Source organism: Fusarium graminearum, chromosome 2 (assembly GCF_000240135.3).
Source record: "Fusarium graminearum PH-1 chromosome 2, whole genome shotgun sequence".
Taxonomy (NCBI): Eukaryota; Fungi; Ascomycota; class Sordariomycetes; order Hypocreales; family Nectriaceae; genus Fusarium; species Fusarium graminearum.
Window position 1 is genome coordinate 8,201,546 of NC_026475.1, and position 12,707 is coordinate 8,214,252.

Genomic DNA, 12,707 nt, shown 5'->3' on the forward strand with positions numbered 1-12,707 from the left:
TCATATGGAGAGAGTAGAAAGGGGCTTAAAAAGTTCGCTGCCTCCTAGAGATACTGGTAACCATAGTCAGGGTGGGATCGTGACATCCTTTCAATCCTTAGGGTCTTTTAATAGCAAATTATAGTACTCGATCGAACCCTTAGACCAAAGTACTTTGGACTAGACAATGTCTCTACTGAGCTTACAAGATGTAGAAAATATGTCTTTGATGTTGTGGCCTATTGAGCATATAACTATACTATAATGTCGTCAATGTTCTATGTTTCCAGACAAGGACAGCTTATACTTACATATTTGAAATCTTCTGATTCTCAGCACCAAATCTATTCGTTTGTCTCCTAACCATGAAGCTTTGGCTTGCACTTTCCATCCTGCCTTGTGCCCTGGGAGCCTTGCTCCCTCGGGCAGAGGTACCTGCTCCGTAAGTTGACTCTAGAGCAAGACAATATCTACGGAATTTCCATCAGATTGGGATGAACAGATGGCAAATATCATTACATGCTGACAGTGGACCCATAGGCTCATTCGGGTAAATGCAGAGTTGATCAGCGATGAGTACATCGTGGTACTCCATCAGGGTTACACCTTGAGGCAACATTTCAACCAAATCGGGCGAGACTTGGATACCAATGCAACCTTATTCTATCCAATTGACTCCATCAATGGGTATCGTGCCAAACTTCCCCATGACCTTCTTCATAATCACATCCGGTTTGACCCAGGTGTCGAGTTTGTCGAACAAGACCAGACGATCAGCCTCATCAACCCCGTCGCTGCGGGTGAAGATAAAGTCCCCGAAAGCGACTTGGGCCAAGAGAAGCCTGGATTTGTAAGTATTATAAAACAATAAGCTCATGCGATACCGATTGTGCTGATTTGTAATTGAAAGGTCCATGCCCCCTTGAATCGTCTGCGTAACTTCCGCCGAGACAACTGGTGGCACTGGCAGATCAACCACCGAAGCGGTGCATGGTATGATGTTCAAAAGACGTACGGAAAGAAGCACAATTCCATGTGGTGGTGGACAAAACAGAGATGGCAGGTTTTGGACGGCGCTGGAGTAGGTTTTACCTAATCCACCATTCCTCCAGGTGTTTTAGATGCTGACTCTGCTCATAGAAAGGCGTTCTCATCTACATTGTCGACACGGGTATGCGCCTCTCCTATAACGACTTTCAGGGACGAGCCGTCCATTTCAGAACAGGAGATGCAACTTCGCCTTACGTGGGTGGTGCTACGGCCGATGATAAGCATGGGCACGGGACGCATGTAGGCGGTATCGCGGCTGGCGTACGTGGAGGTATGGCGCCGTGGGCAACTCTCGTCAATGTCAAGATAATGTGCGCGTACAAGGAGCCAGGCTGCCAAGGAGGCAGAAATGGTGGGCTCACTCAAGCAATCAGTGACATTACATCAGAGGTAGGCTGAACAGGTCCATTCATATCACCCAAGCTAAGATTTGACACCAGCATAACGAATACAAGAAAGGGAATAAAGCTCCTTCAGGGTGGAAAGGCTCGGTCATTAACCTATCACTCACCACATGAGACTCGGAAGCTCTCAGACGAGCCATGAAGGCAGCATTTGATGCGGGTATTCCCATCGCTGTTGCAGCTGGTAATGAGAAAGAAGATACTGTTAACGTGGTTCCATGCAAATACACAGAATCAAGCGTCTGTGTGGCATCCTCCGACATTGACTACAAGTTCTCTACAAGTTTTTCCAATTTCGGTAGGGAGGTCAAGATGATTGCTCCTGGAAGTGAGATTTCATCTGCCTCCATCAAAAGCAACAAGGCTTATACTTGGAAGTATGGTACAAGCATGGCCGCCCCTTGCGTCGCTGGTGCCATGGCCATCTACGTATCTTTTGAGATAATTGATAGCGATGTGAACAAGGTTTACGATCGCCTCGTTAAGAACCAGCTCGTTGGAATCATTTCAGACGTCCCGTCGGACCCCCCAACCGCCAACAACTTTGTCAACAGTGGCATCAACTCTGTCCTCAAGCACCAACACGAGCCTTACTATAGCGCGCTCTCAATTGATCATCCACCTGGCGAAGCCTCTACCAATTCAGATGAAAGCCGACAAGGTCCCAAGGACTGGGAAGAGGACCCTGATGCTGGCCCCGGGATCAAAGCTGTTGGCGTTGAGAACAGTGAGCCTGATGCTGTCGTGGTTGTCACAGAGGTGTATACCGCTCCTGTTGAGACAGTTGGCCCTGATCCCGCCTCCGCGGATGACGTTGGCTATGAGGGAGACGATATCAGTATCAATGAGTCGCCTCCGCCTGAAACACTCGAGTGCGCTCCCACCGACACCAACGGCCCAGTCATGGCCTACAAATCCCTCAAATCATTTGCGAATGAATGGTGTGACTCTTTAAACCGGGGAATCGTCAATCAAAACAACCTGCGCCAAGAGCAAGTCAAATCATTTGGCAGTTCCACCACTGGATCAAAGCTCACTGATCTTGTTTTCAGCGCTGAATGGATCGAGGATGTTGTGGGAGACTGTCCTAATAGAACTAGAGGCACGGAGCCAAAGCATTGTAAGAAGGCCATGCTCGAGATACTGGACAAGTGTGGCAGTAAAGACGGGATGGAAGACGGGGCACCGAGGTATGGTGGCAGACAGCAGGGGGACGAGCAGTGTGTGATTTACAAGATTGAGATTGTCGATAAGGGAGTTCAAACGAGAAAGAGAGGCCAGAGCAGGGCTTAGAATGAGTCGCTGGTTTAGTGGGAGGATAGGGAAGCGTGCTATAATGGAAATACGGGCCTATTAGTTCTTATGTATATCTTTGCTTAGTTACTATCATTTTCTGTTTCATGATTACCGCTACTAACGCGGACATTGTTGATCAACCTGGGCATTACCGCTACGAAAGGATATATCACTTGCATTTTTTTAAGATACTTGTTGAGAAATTCGAACACTTTGAGTTAACATTTTTCAAGCAGCATGTCAGACAGCTCCTGTACCCTTGTGTACGCGATGGTCGGGATCATGCCCTTCTGAATCAAGTGCTGATTGCCTACCCACAGTTGCATCACATATATAGCGTAGTAATTGTACTCTCTGGTACATACGACCAAAGCTCGTAGAAAATACGGGATCCCGTCCGCTCTCCCATAGTCAAGCTGCGAAGCGCTGGATTAGTAGTTGGGTCGGTGACGACCAGCGAATCCCCGGTGTTGTATGTTTTTTGCTGCTCGTGAATACGACGGCAACAGATGATCATTGGCATATGAAGACATCCTCCTCCCCCTACCTTTTTTTGTCAAATTGTTTCTAATCATGTATGGCGGCTTACCTTCTCAACAGATTTTTACTTTCTTACTGTACCAAACCTTGACAAATATCAATGAGTGACAATTTCCACAATAACCTCCACTTTATTGTTCTATCCAGTACAGAAAAGTACTTACAGTTCACTCCTCTTCAAGTTCCCGACTCTTCTTTCCTTCGCTCTTGTGCTGCGGTTCGCCCGGTTTAGGCTCATTCTTGGATCCAGCCTCATTCTCATAGTCACCGCCTTGCTTTTCGTATTCCTTTGCGAGCTTTGATGCCTTGGTACAATATCAGTAACAGCCCAAATGTTGACGATACATTAAGAGGTATGTTCATACTTTCCACGCGGACCATTGACCCTGGCCGCCGCCGCTCTTGTTGGGCTCTTGCTTAATCTCTTCCTTGAGCTCCTCTCGCAGCTCGGGGTCGGTTGGCTTTCCTTTTGACGATGGCATTTTTTACTCAAGTAGTCGCTTTTCGATCTTTGAGGTGTTACTGCCAGTTTCTGGCAGAGTGTGTAGGTTGATGTTCTCGACACCAATTGTTGCGTTTTCATACACGTGCCACTGGATTTAATCTATGACGCTTACTCAACTGAATGATAAGTAACACATCTGGTGGTCAATAGGTACGACAACCCACTCTGCAGTGTGGCTAAACAGCCAATGGGAGTCTTGTAACTGAGTTCACAAAATGTAGCTCCAAACACTATCTTCACCAACCTGTATTGTGTATAGCACTATCCGCAGCTTCAAAGCAGCTTTACAATGTATCTTTCACTATAGACGCGACCTGATTACCACTTCGCCTGCAATTATCTTTTGTTTGCTAGTATATGTAGTTGTAAATATCGCTTTCGTAGAGCGATTCATCATAAGAACAAAGTCACTCACTCTTACGTAGAATCATATCTCATGTCAAACGTTATTGTTTGGAGCAGGACATCAGATAAGCATGATTCTTCTATATTGTCTACTTGCAAATAGCCGTGCTATTGAAACCTTTTATAGGCTGAAAACTTTGATCTGAACAAGATGTGTCTACAGTCAAATTAAGTTCTCTTCAGAAATTCCAGTATATAAACACACAGTCCCAGGACTAGTTTAAAATCTCAGATAACCAAACCAAATTCTCTTTCCTACCAACACTTGAAGCACTTGCCTTCTTTCAGAATCTTTTTATTTCCCACCTCCACAGAACCACGAAACTACGACCTTTGATCATGGATTCTTTCTCACGACTGCCGCCGGAAATCCGAAGGAACATCATTGTTCAAGTCGAGTCATATTCCACCATCTTGAAGCTCATTCGCGCGTCTCCCACGATGCTATGGCAGTATACAACAGACCGTCACGGTATCGCACGAGAGATCCTCAAGCCGATATTAGCTTTGGATGTTGCCGGTACCATCCCACAGGATGCTCTCATCGTCGCCCACACTTGCAATAATGATACCGCCGCCGGCACCGGCAATAACCTCGGCGGCTTGCTGGAACGAGATCTACCCGACCCGGTAGCGAAGAAGGACAGAGACATGACAATGAAGCTCTACCGCGTAATATCTTTCGCTATCTGCTGAATCAAAGATTACGTGGGTAAAGCCACAGATTCATTTCCTTCACGAGCCTACATGGCTCTTCCAGAGATGGCCCAAAGCGATTCAGGTTGATGATTTGAATGGATAACATAATATTATTTAACCCTCTCGGGCATCTCAGGAGTAAGATTGGGATATCATGCGGTATCATAGGCCAAATAAAGTCTCGTCTGTAGTAATTGGCAGACTATTGCCACTCAACCTTGACTCCGCAGTAATGCCCCTATCATTCTCGCCGAGTCGTACCAATGCTGTGCCAAATGATGGAAAGCAAAATAATCATTGTGGTACGATACGGACCTCACTCATGATCATAGATTCTTGCTGACAGCTGCCATTCCATGTGGCAGGAGTTGGACCCTGGTGTCGTGAAATACTCTGGGACGTCTTTAGTCCCGACCGAAATCGGTTCGTCGGTCAATTCTTACCTCCGGCTCCGACTACCTAATTTCAGCTGCTGTTCTTTACAGGGAACCGTTGACGTAACAGTTGTCAACTCTATACTGTGATTTCCGACATTTTGGGTCCACACGTTTGACATGCAATAGCCAACATTTCTCAAGCGGTACGGATGAATTGAGAACTCGGCGTTTTATGATCCGAAGAGCCATGGAATTGTTGCTTTTTATTGTAGAGGATGCGGCACGGTCAGGGCCTCTACAAGGACATGAGACAGAGTGCAACATCCTGAGTGGACATTCTTGTTAGTTGTCGATCCACTATAAATTAAACCATGATCTAAATCCCGAGCAGGTTCGGATGTTACAAGATGTTCAGTGTCCTAATGTGACGAATGACCAAGATTTCGCGTTTCAGTGCTCCCTTTTGATGTCTTACGGTGTAGCATGATAACTATATAAGAGTTGCAGTGATCCGGTTCTAACAGTCTACACAAACTCATCATTCCTCCTAACTCAACAAAACACCACAAACTATCTAACATGGCTCCTGTTCAGTTCGGCATTCTTGTCTATGACTTCCAAGCACTCGATGTTATAGGTCCCATGGACCTCATCAACTCGTGTAGCAAGACATCTATGCAAATAATGTCTCCCTTTATGAAAATCGAACAAGAGACGATTTCCCACGCCCAGGATTTTGTGATCCACCACGTCGGCCACAGTCGTGATCCCATCACGCTCACTTGCGGCTCCGTGACCATCACGCCCACCACTACCGTGAAAGAATGCCCTGAGCTGGACATCCTTCTCCTGGGTGGCCCTGATCCCTCCACCTTTGAACTGCACCCCAAGTATGCAGACTTTATTCACAAGCATGTGGCAGCTGGGAAGTTACTTTTCACCACCTGCACTGGAGCTGTGGTCGCTGCATTGGCGGGTGTTCTCGATGGCAAAAATGCTACTGTCAATCACGGCGCCATTCCTTTTTTGAAGGAAAAGTTCCCCAGCGTCAATTGGACCGATGAGAAGAAATGGGTTGTTGATGGAAATATCTGGACTTCAGGCGGTGCTATTGCTGGGATGGACATGTTTGCCCATTGGGTCAAGGAGAACTATGGGCTAGGTGTACTCATTCATGGTTCATCAGTCTTGGACTATGAGCCCAGAGACGTCGATGGCATTCTCGACGTCATTCCGAAGCGATTTGGTGCGGATGGCAAGCAACTTCCTACCCATGTATTCAAGTAGAGAGGTCTGAATAGGTACTGGCTACTGTATTCGCTGGACGATGATTAGCTTCACCACCTAGATAGCTGAGCAGAATGCGGAAAATAACAAACAGTACATTGCGGCAGAAATGATAAAATTTGAGTAACACAATACCACATCATTTTCCAGCTTTGTGTGACGGCTAGAAGTCCATGGGTAAGCGACAAGCAGGTACAGGGTAACATATCTCGGAGACTCAGACATGTCTTGAGATCGACTGCCGGTGGCTTGAGAAGGTTTGAAACCTTTGCTTAACGAAACCGAAACCGAGATCCCGAGACATGAGCAATTGTTTTGATGTCGCGACGACGAGGGGAAACCGACCGTGTTTCCTTAGCGAGAGGGGTTCTGTCAATTTGACATGTGTCGGTCGCATTTCCGTCACGGACATTTTATCATCTTCATTTTGTACCCGCGGGCTATCCCTCTCAATTGCGGGTAATAAAGTCAACTGTGCAGGTAGGTAGGAAAGTATGTTACCTATTGCGGCGATCTCTTAAGCTTCATTGACGTCATGGACATTTGGTGGATAATCACATGCCAGGTCAGTAACAATATGCTGTCTTCAATTAAACAAACACTTCAAGTTGGCGAAAACAAATTAAAATTGTTTCAGTAATAATTATTTTTTCTTACTTCCATGGGTGCCTCATCATACTCCTTCCGACCTTGGGTCAGCACAGGCTGTCCTGATGCGACCTTGTCAAAAAGGCCTCATCAATCTATGTACATCCAAAGCGTATTAGGAAGATTGTAATGTAACTTGAAGTAAAAAGAGTCCTTTGTACATGGGACTTGTCAAGCATAAACAGAAAAATAAATCGACAATTAAGAAGTAGCACACAAAAAAGGCCGTCCCATTCATATTTTCCCCTCTCTGTCCCCCAATGTCCAGAGATGTTCAAATCATTATCGCATAACTTCATAAGCTTTAACCCTTTTTGCGGCGTCAATTGCTCTTGTTGAACAAGCTCATTCGCAGCATGCCGCTCTTCTTGGGCTTCTGGTGGAACGAACTCTGCTGGCTCATGGGGCGCTGGTCGAAGCTGTCGAGGCTGTCCATACGCTGCATCTGCGGGGGCTGGCGAACTGCGGGGGCGGTTGCCATGGGTGCTGGGGGAGCTTCCTTGACGAGTTCCCCTCGCAGAGCGCGGCCGACGTCTTCGTGCTGGCGCTCGTACTCGTCGTGCTTGGTCTTTGCTTCGATGAAGCGATCTTCGGCGGCGCGACGTCGTTCTTGGAGGGCGCGGAGCTCCTCGTCGAGCTGGGCCATTTGGGTCTGGGCTTCGTGCATGAGGTGATCGTACTCGTGGATCTTCTTCTCGAGGGGTTGGAGGACGCTCTTCTGGATGCTGGGGCTTTGGAGACGACTGATGTCGTGGCCGGGGACGCCCAATCGGTCTGGTGAGACAGCGCGGTGCTGGTGCTGGTGTTGGTGTTGGTGCTGCTCGGGGCCCATGGATTGAGACATTCGGCTCTGTTGGGTGTTGGGGCCCGGGCGCGTAGGGGATTCACCGTGGGATTGACCAGAGTCGGAGGTGCGACGCGATTGTCGTCTGTACCGACCAGCTTCGCCTCTAGGGCCGTTGGGTTGCTGTTGAGCGTCCATTGAACCGGGACCGTTGTACGTAGCAGGCATGGGTTGACCTTGACCTTGACCTGGACCTGGACCTAGACCTTGGGGACCTCGACCGTTGATGTTGATGTTGGGGGGAACTTGTTGACCTTGGGGAGGTTGTCTTCGTTGCCCTGCGTTTCGCGCGACCTGGCCAACCGGAACGACACGCTGTTAGTGAGCCAAAGTTAATTTCACTTTTTTGTAGTCTCAGGGGAAATAAAATGGAAAAAAGCGGAATAAAGATGTTGCCCGGAATTGATTCCCAGAAGTGATGTTTGCCCAGAGACTAGAACTGTTTTTTCTCTAGCGGCGACGCAGGGGGAGACGAGAAGGAAAACGGAAGAGAGACTCACCTGTTGCTGCTGTTGTGCTTGTGCAAGCATGGCGTCCTGCAATGCCACGTCAGACGTGGGAGAGCGCATCTCGGAACCCTCCTCACTCTGGAAGCGATAATCGTCGACGAGTTGTTCGGGAGATTGGGTGCGTCTGTATCGCGGGCTCTGACCGTTTCGCACAGCGCGAGCTGCTTCTCTGGCGTCGCGGGCGTTGTTGCGAGGTTCGAAGCCGGAGCCTGGGTCTTCGAGGCTGTATCTTGGCTGGTGAGGAGCCGCCATTGTAGCCATGTCCATGTTGTTGTCTGTGAGGTCGAATGCGGGGAGTTGGGAATAGCGGTGATGGAGGATTGAGATGGTGAGATTGAGAATTATTATTGTCTTAGCGTGCTCGACAAAAGAGAATGAGAGTCAAGGAATGGTGAAGGAATGGGAAAGACAGAAATGACCAGAGGCTATCCCCTGGGATCGATTCCTGTTTTAGAGACAGGGTCAAGAAGAGAAACGCGATGGCTGGAAATGGGAGGTTGGTTCTATTTTAGCAGTCCATCAGTTTAACTGTCTCTGTCTGTGTCTTTGCTTTTTATCTCGTGGTTGGGATCTATGAACTGTCCAGGGAGGCTAGTAGGGACCAAGCTAAGCTAGCGAGGCCCTGCTGCCCAGCACTGACTTGGCAGATGCCGGGTGGTCCACTGTAGATTAAGAGCCCAATTGAACTACAGTCAAATGACGCCAATTGAAGATAATATCAAGCTAGAGATGCATTCAACTGGATTATATTCTACACGTCTTCCTTCTCGTATGGAGACCAACTGAGACAAGACATGTGCGGCTCCTTGCATGGTGTATTTGTCGTCCCGCGATGGTGTTACAGATAAAACTCGATGGTTGTACTCGAGGTGGCTGGGCAAATGGGATAAATCAGGTTATTTTGTTGCCGGCCAGGGAATTTAAATTAAAAGATGAAACGTCGCTTGGCTTCAATCTAGTGTTTTGTCACTTGTCCAACCAGTCAATCTAGCAATCTATCGGCGAAGAATGAGGGTGTTGGTGTGTCTTGGTACCTTAGTATTCATGCACGCACTCAAGGTTACACGTCACTGTACTGTGTAGCCTGTGCAGCACAGTGTAACACTCGGTTGATGCGCGACGCGTTTAATCATGCCATTTTCTGTCTTTCGTCAATCGATCGATAATAAGTAGAGTATTGGTGTGGTTATAGACGTCGAGAGAGTCAATTGACTGCGCTGTAATAGTTACAAACTATAGGGCTCATTTGCTCTTCCCGCGCCTATAATGCTCCCGCAAGCGCAGAATTTTCAGGAAGCGATGCAGCGGCCCGTCCCATGCCCTTGACTTAACATGACATGACATGACATCCTTCCACCACCTTCGTCCGCTTCACCGCCAGACCCTGCCTTGCATCTCAATCACTGCCCAATCTTTATCCAGTACAGGGTAGATGCCGGTCTTGGGCGTCCATGCCCCCTCATCAAGCATCGCATCATGACCCAAGATGCGACCGTGCAAAGTCTGCTCACCGTCATAATCACCACTTCCCCAACTCCATCTGCACCCTCCACCGAGCTTATATCAACTATTCTAGACTCTTTCGACCAACATTGCCCAGAACTGACAAGATGCAACGTCATTGTCGTCTTTGATTCGTTTGATCAAATCGTTCCCACAGCGCGATTAAAGAAGGGACAAGTCACGCCTCAGCAAGCAGCTGCATTCGCTACATACAAGAACAATGTCAAGGATTTGATACTCAAGAAATATCATCATGATGCTGTCAATATCGCCTTCACAGAAACTACTGCTATAGCAGAGTACGGTAGCCCGAAACACGAGAATGCAGTTCACTACAAAATATCGCAATCACCTGGCCAGCGAGTCACGTTCATCGAATCATCAAGAAGGTTGGGATTTGGGCTGGCAGTCAGATCCGCTCTGAGAATCACCCAGACTCCCTATGTTTGGGTCCAGCAACATGACTGGGCCATAACAGCAAGCCTCCCCATCCAACCTCTTCTCCAAATCATGCAAAGCCACGAATCAGACCCAGAAGCACCCATCAAATACGTCTGTCTGGCGGCAGTACGTATGCTTTCATACGCCTCATCTGCAATCGTATCAGAGTTCCCCAGCCTCCGTGATACTTCGTTGGCTCTCACTCGCGACTACGAAGCACCGTCACATGCTGGCAAAATACCGCTGACGCCAATGTATTTCTGGCACGACAAGCCACATCTTGCATCAGTGGCTCATTATCTGGAGCGCGTCTTCCCCACGCGTCTGGCTATGCTACGTGGAGATTTCATCGAGGACAAGATTGGACAACGGGCTCGTGCTCAAATGAAAGATGGACAAGTTAGTTTAACAATGGCAATCAAGTCGAGAGGATTCTAACAAGATATAGTGGAAGAAGTGGGCGACTTGGCTCTACTACCCTGACGAAGGCAAGACACTATGCTTGAGGCATCTCAAGGGGCGGACCTGGGAGGGAACGACGCGTCAGGCGGATAGAGCTGCTATGTGGCGTAAGAAGAACGAAGCAGGGAAGGTGATAGAGACGGTAGATTTGCATGAGGCGGATGACAGTCATGATATATCCCTGTTCTCAGATGAAGAGAAGCACATATCGTGATGTTACAGAGGTAGAGGTCACGAGCTTGTAAGTTATACTAGAAACAGAGAACGGATGCCTGGTCACAGCTTCGTGGATTTAGGTGTCTACAGCTTAGTTGCTGTGCTGGGGTTTCCGGTTGTTGCACGCAGAGTCAAAGGCTTAGGTGCATAGCTGCGACGTACAGCAGTGATGACCCCAACAGTCAGGCTGGTGACTGATCTCCCAGTATCATGTCTATCAGTGAGTGAAATCGAGATGAAATTTACCTATCAAATTGGAACTGCTTCAATCCCGTGTGAGACACTCGTTGGTAGCCGAAACGCTCGGTTATCTGATCTCACCCAGGAACACCTCCGCATTGATCGCAGCCCCGACATGACGTCAAGCCCGATCTCTCCGCCATGATCTGGCTAAATGAAACCCCATATTCTACTTCATCCAGAATCAAGTCCAATTAGAGAACATTCCAAAGCCGTATTTGGCTGCCGCATCAATTGCCGACCAGATTGCGGGGTGCATATCGACCCCTCACACTGACTCGATCGTCATTCTCCATCAACACCACCTCGGTGTTGGCTAGATCGACTTGGCGATCTGTGGCACAGCTTGAGTATAAGAATGGGAGAGATCAGGTTAAAACATGCGTAATTTGGTACAAAGTCTTCTCTATTTGTAAACACAGCCATCATGAGACTCATCAGCTCTTTCGTCATCGCCTGCAATGCCGTTCTCGGAACATCCCAGTTGATGGGCACTCCATCTTACGAGTTCCTCTACACTGTCAACGCAACGCTCGGCGAACGCTGGCAGATCGGAGACTATCATCAAGGAAGCCGCGTAGTCATCCCCATCACGGGCGGAACGTTCAAGGGTCCTCGCATGTCAGGTACCGTGTCCAACCTCGGTGCCGACTGGGGGTTGACGGACACCAAGGGGATCTTCTTTCCCGACACTCGATACAACCTTAGAACGGATGATGGTGTCGATATCTATATCCAGACGCAGGGACCCACACAGCCTGACGGACGAACTCTGCTCAGGGGAACGTTCCAGACGGGACACCCGGATTATGACTGGTTGAACTACATTCTTGCTGTTGGTGTTTTGCAGAGGCCGCCTGCTGAGTCAAAGGGCAAGTATGTTGTCATCGACATGTGGCAGGTCAGTTATTCCCCTTGCAAAGCCGTTACTAGGTTAGGAATTAACACGGATTTGTAGATGGTCCTGCCTGACTGCAACGGCGCATGCTGAGACGGGATGGACGGTAGTCTGGGTGGGATGCCGAGCATTGACTCAATGTTGCCGATGGGCGCTGTTTGAACGATTAGGAATCCTCTTAGATCAGGCCGTCCACGTCAGAATCAAGCCGATATAATAAGACCGAATGGCCTGGAAATTACGCGTTAACACGCAACCCTGCGGTATATATGGGATGATGACGGGAACGGTAATAAGCAAAACGGCAAAAACCTATTATTCAGCTCCCACCCCGTGAAATTAAACTTTGCAAGGACGGTTATCGGGCAAAAAAGAGTTTGGATACCCCTACTTCAGACGGTTAT

General features: G+C 48.3%; 8 protein-coding genes and 1 non-coding gene across 9 annotated transcripts; 7 read left to right on the forward strand and 2 right to left on the reverse strand.

Annotated features, from left to right (window-relative positions):
* Positions 1 to 344: 344 nt before the first annotated feature.
* On the forward strand, positions 345 to 1,075 carry FGSG_12544 (uncharacterized protein; the record flags this gene model as incomplete). Its single annotated transcript, XM_011324537.1, has 3 exons — positions 345 to 421; positions 520 to 829; positions 890 to 1,075. The coding sequence occupies 3 exons, from the start codon at positions 345 to 347 to the stop codon at positions 1,073 to 1,075; spliced, it is 573 nt and encodes a 190-aa protein (XP_011322839.1).
* A 496-nt stretch (positions 1,076 to 1,571) lies between these two features.
* On the forward strand, positions 1,572 to 2,726 carry FGSG_12545 (uncharacterized protein; the record flags this gene model as incomplete). The annotated part of the gene is made up of 1 exon (XM_011324538.1): positions 1,572 to 2,726. One exon carries the CDS (start codon positions 1,572 to 1,574, stop codon positions 2,724 to 2,726), a length of 1,155 nt encoding a protein of 384 aa, XP_011322840.1.
* Positions 2,727 to 3,092: 366 nt separating this feature from the next.
* On the forward strand, positions 3,093 to 3,208 carry FGSG_20031. The gene has a single exon (XR_893026.1). It is a non-coding gene; the product is annotated as a 5S ribosomal RNA (ribosomal RNA).
* Positions 3,209 to 3,436: 228 nt separating this feature from the next.
* FGSG_02955 (uncharacterized protein) lies at positions 3,437 to 3,751 on the reverse strand (the record flags this gene model as incomplete). Its single annotated transcript, XM_011324539.1, has 2 exons — positions 3,437 to 3,574; positions 3,635 to 3,751. The coding sequence occupies 2 exons, from the start codon at positions 3,749 to 3,751 to the stop codon at positions 3,437 to 3,439; spliced, it is 255 nt and encodes an 84-aa protein (XP_011322841.1).
* Positions 3,752 to 4,518: 767 nt separating this feature from the next.
* FGSG_02954 (uncharacterized protein) lies at positions 4,519 to 4,875 on the forward strand (the record flags this gene model as incomplete). Its single annotated transcript, XM_011324540.1, has 1 exon — positions 4,519 to 4,875. The coding sequence occupies one exon, from the start codon at positions 4,519 to 4,521 to the stop codon at positions 4,873 to 4,875; it is 357 nt and encodes a 118-aa protein (XP_011322842.1).
* Positions 4,876 to 5,834: 959 nt separating this feature from the next.
* FGSG_02953 (uncharacterized protein) lies at positions 5,835 to 6,542 on the forward strand (the record flags this gene model as incomplete). Its single annotated transcript, XM_011324541.1, has 1 exon — positions 5,835 to 6,542. The coding sequence occupies one exon, from the start codon at positions 5,835 to 5,837 to the stop codon at positions 6,540 to 6,542; it is 708 nt and encodes a 235-aa protein (XP_011322843.1).
* Positions 6,543 to 7,512: 970 nt separating this feature from the next.
* Positions 7,513 to 9,075, reverse strand: FGSG_02952 (uncharacterized protein; the record flags this gene model as incomplete). Its single annotated transcript, XM_011324542.1, has 2 exons — positions 8,535 to 9,075; positions 7,513 to 8,349 (listed from the first exon to the last, which is right to left on the reverse strand). Exons 1-2 carry the CDS (start codon positions 8,808 to 8,810, stop codon positions 7,513 to 7,515), a joined length of 1,113 nt encoding a protein of 370 aa, XP_011322844.1. The 5' UTR covers positions 8,811 to 9,075.
* A 944-nt stretch (positions 9,076 to 10,019) lies between these two features.
* Positions 10,020 to 11,163, forward strand: FGSG_12546 (uncharacterized protein; the record flags this gene model as incomplete). The annotated part of the gene is made up of 2 exons (XM_011324543.1): positions 10,020 to 10,886; positions 10,936 to 11,163. 2 exons carry the CDS (start codon positions 10,020 to 10,022, stop codon positions 11,161 to 11,163), a joined length of 1,095 nt encoding a protein of 364 aa, XP_011322845.1.
* Positions 11,164 to 11,832: 669 nt separating this feature from the next.
* On the forward strand, positions 11,833 to 12,396 carry FGSG_12547 (uncharacterized protein; the record flags this gene model as incomplete). The annotated part of the gene is made up of 2 exons (XM_011324544.1): positions 11,833 to 12,306; positions 12,364 to 12,396. 2 exons carry the CDS (start codon positions 11,833 to 11,835, stop codon positions 12,394 to 12,396), a joined length of 507 nt encoding a protein of 168 aa, XP_011322846.1.
* Between the last annotated feature and the right edge of the window lie 311 nt (positions 12,397 to 12,707).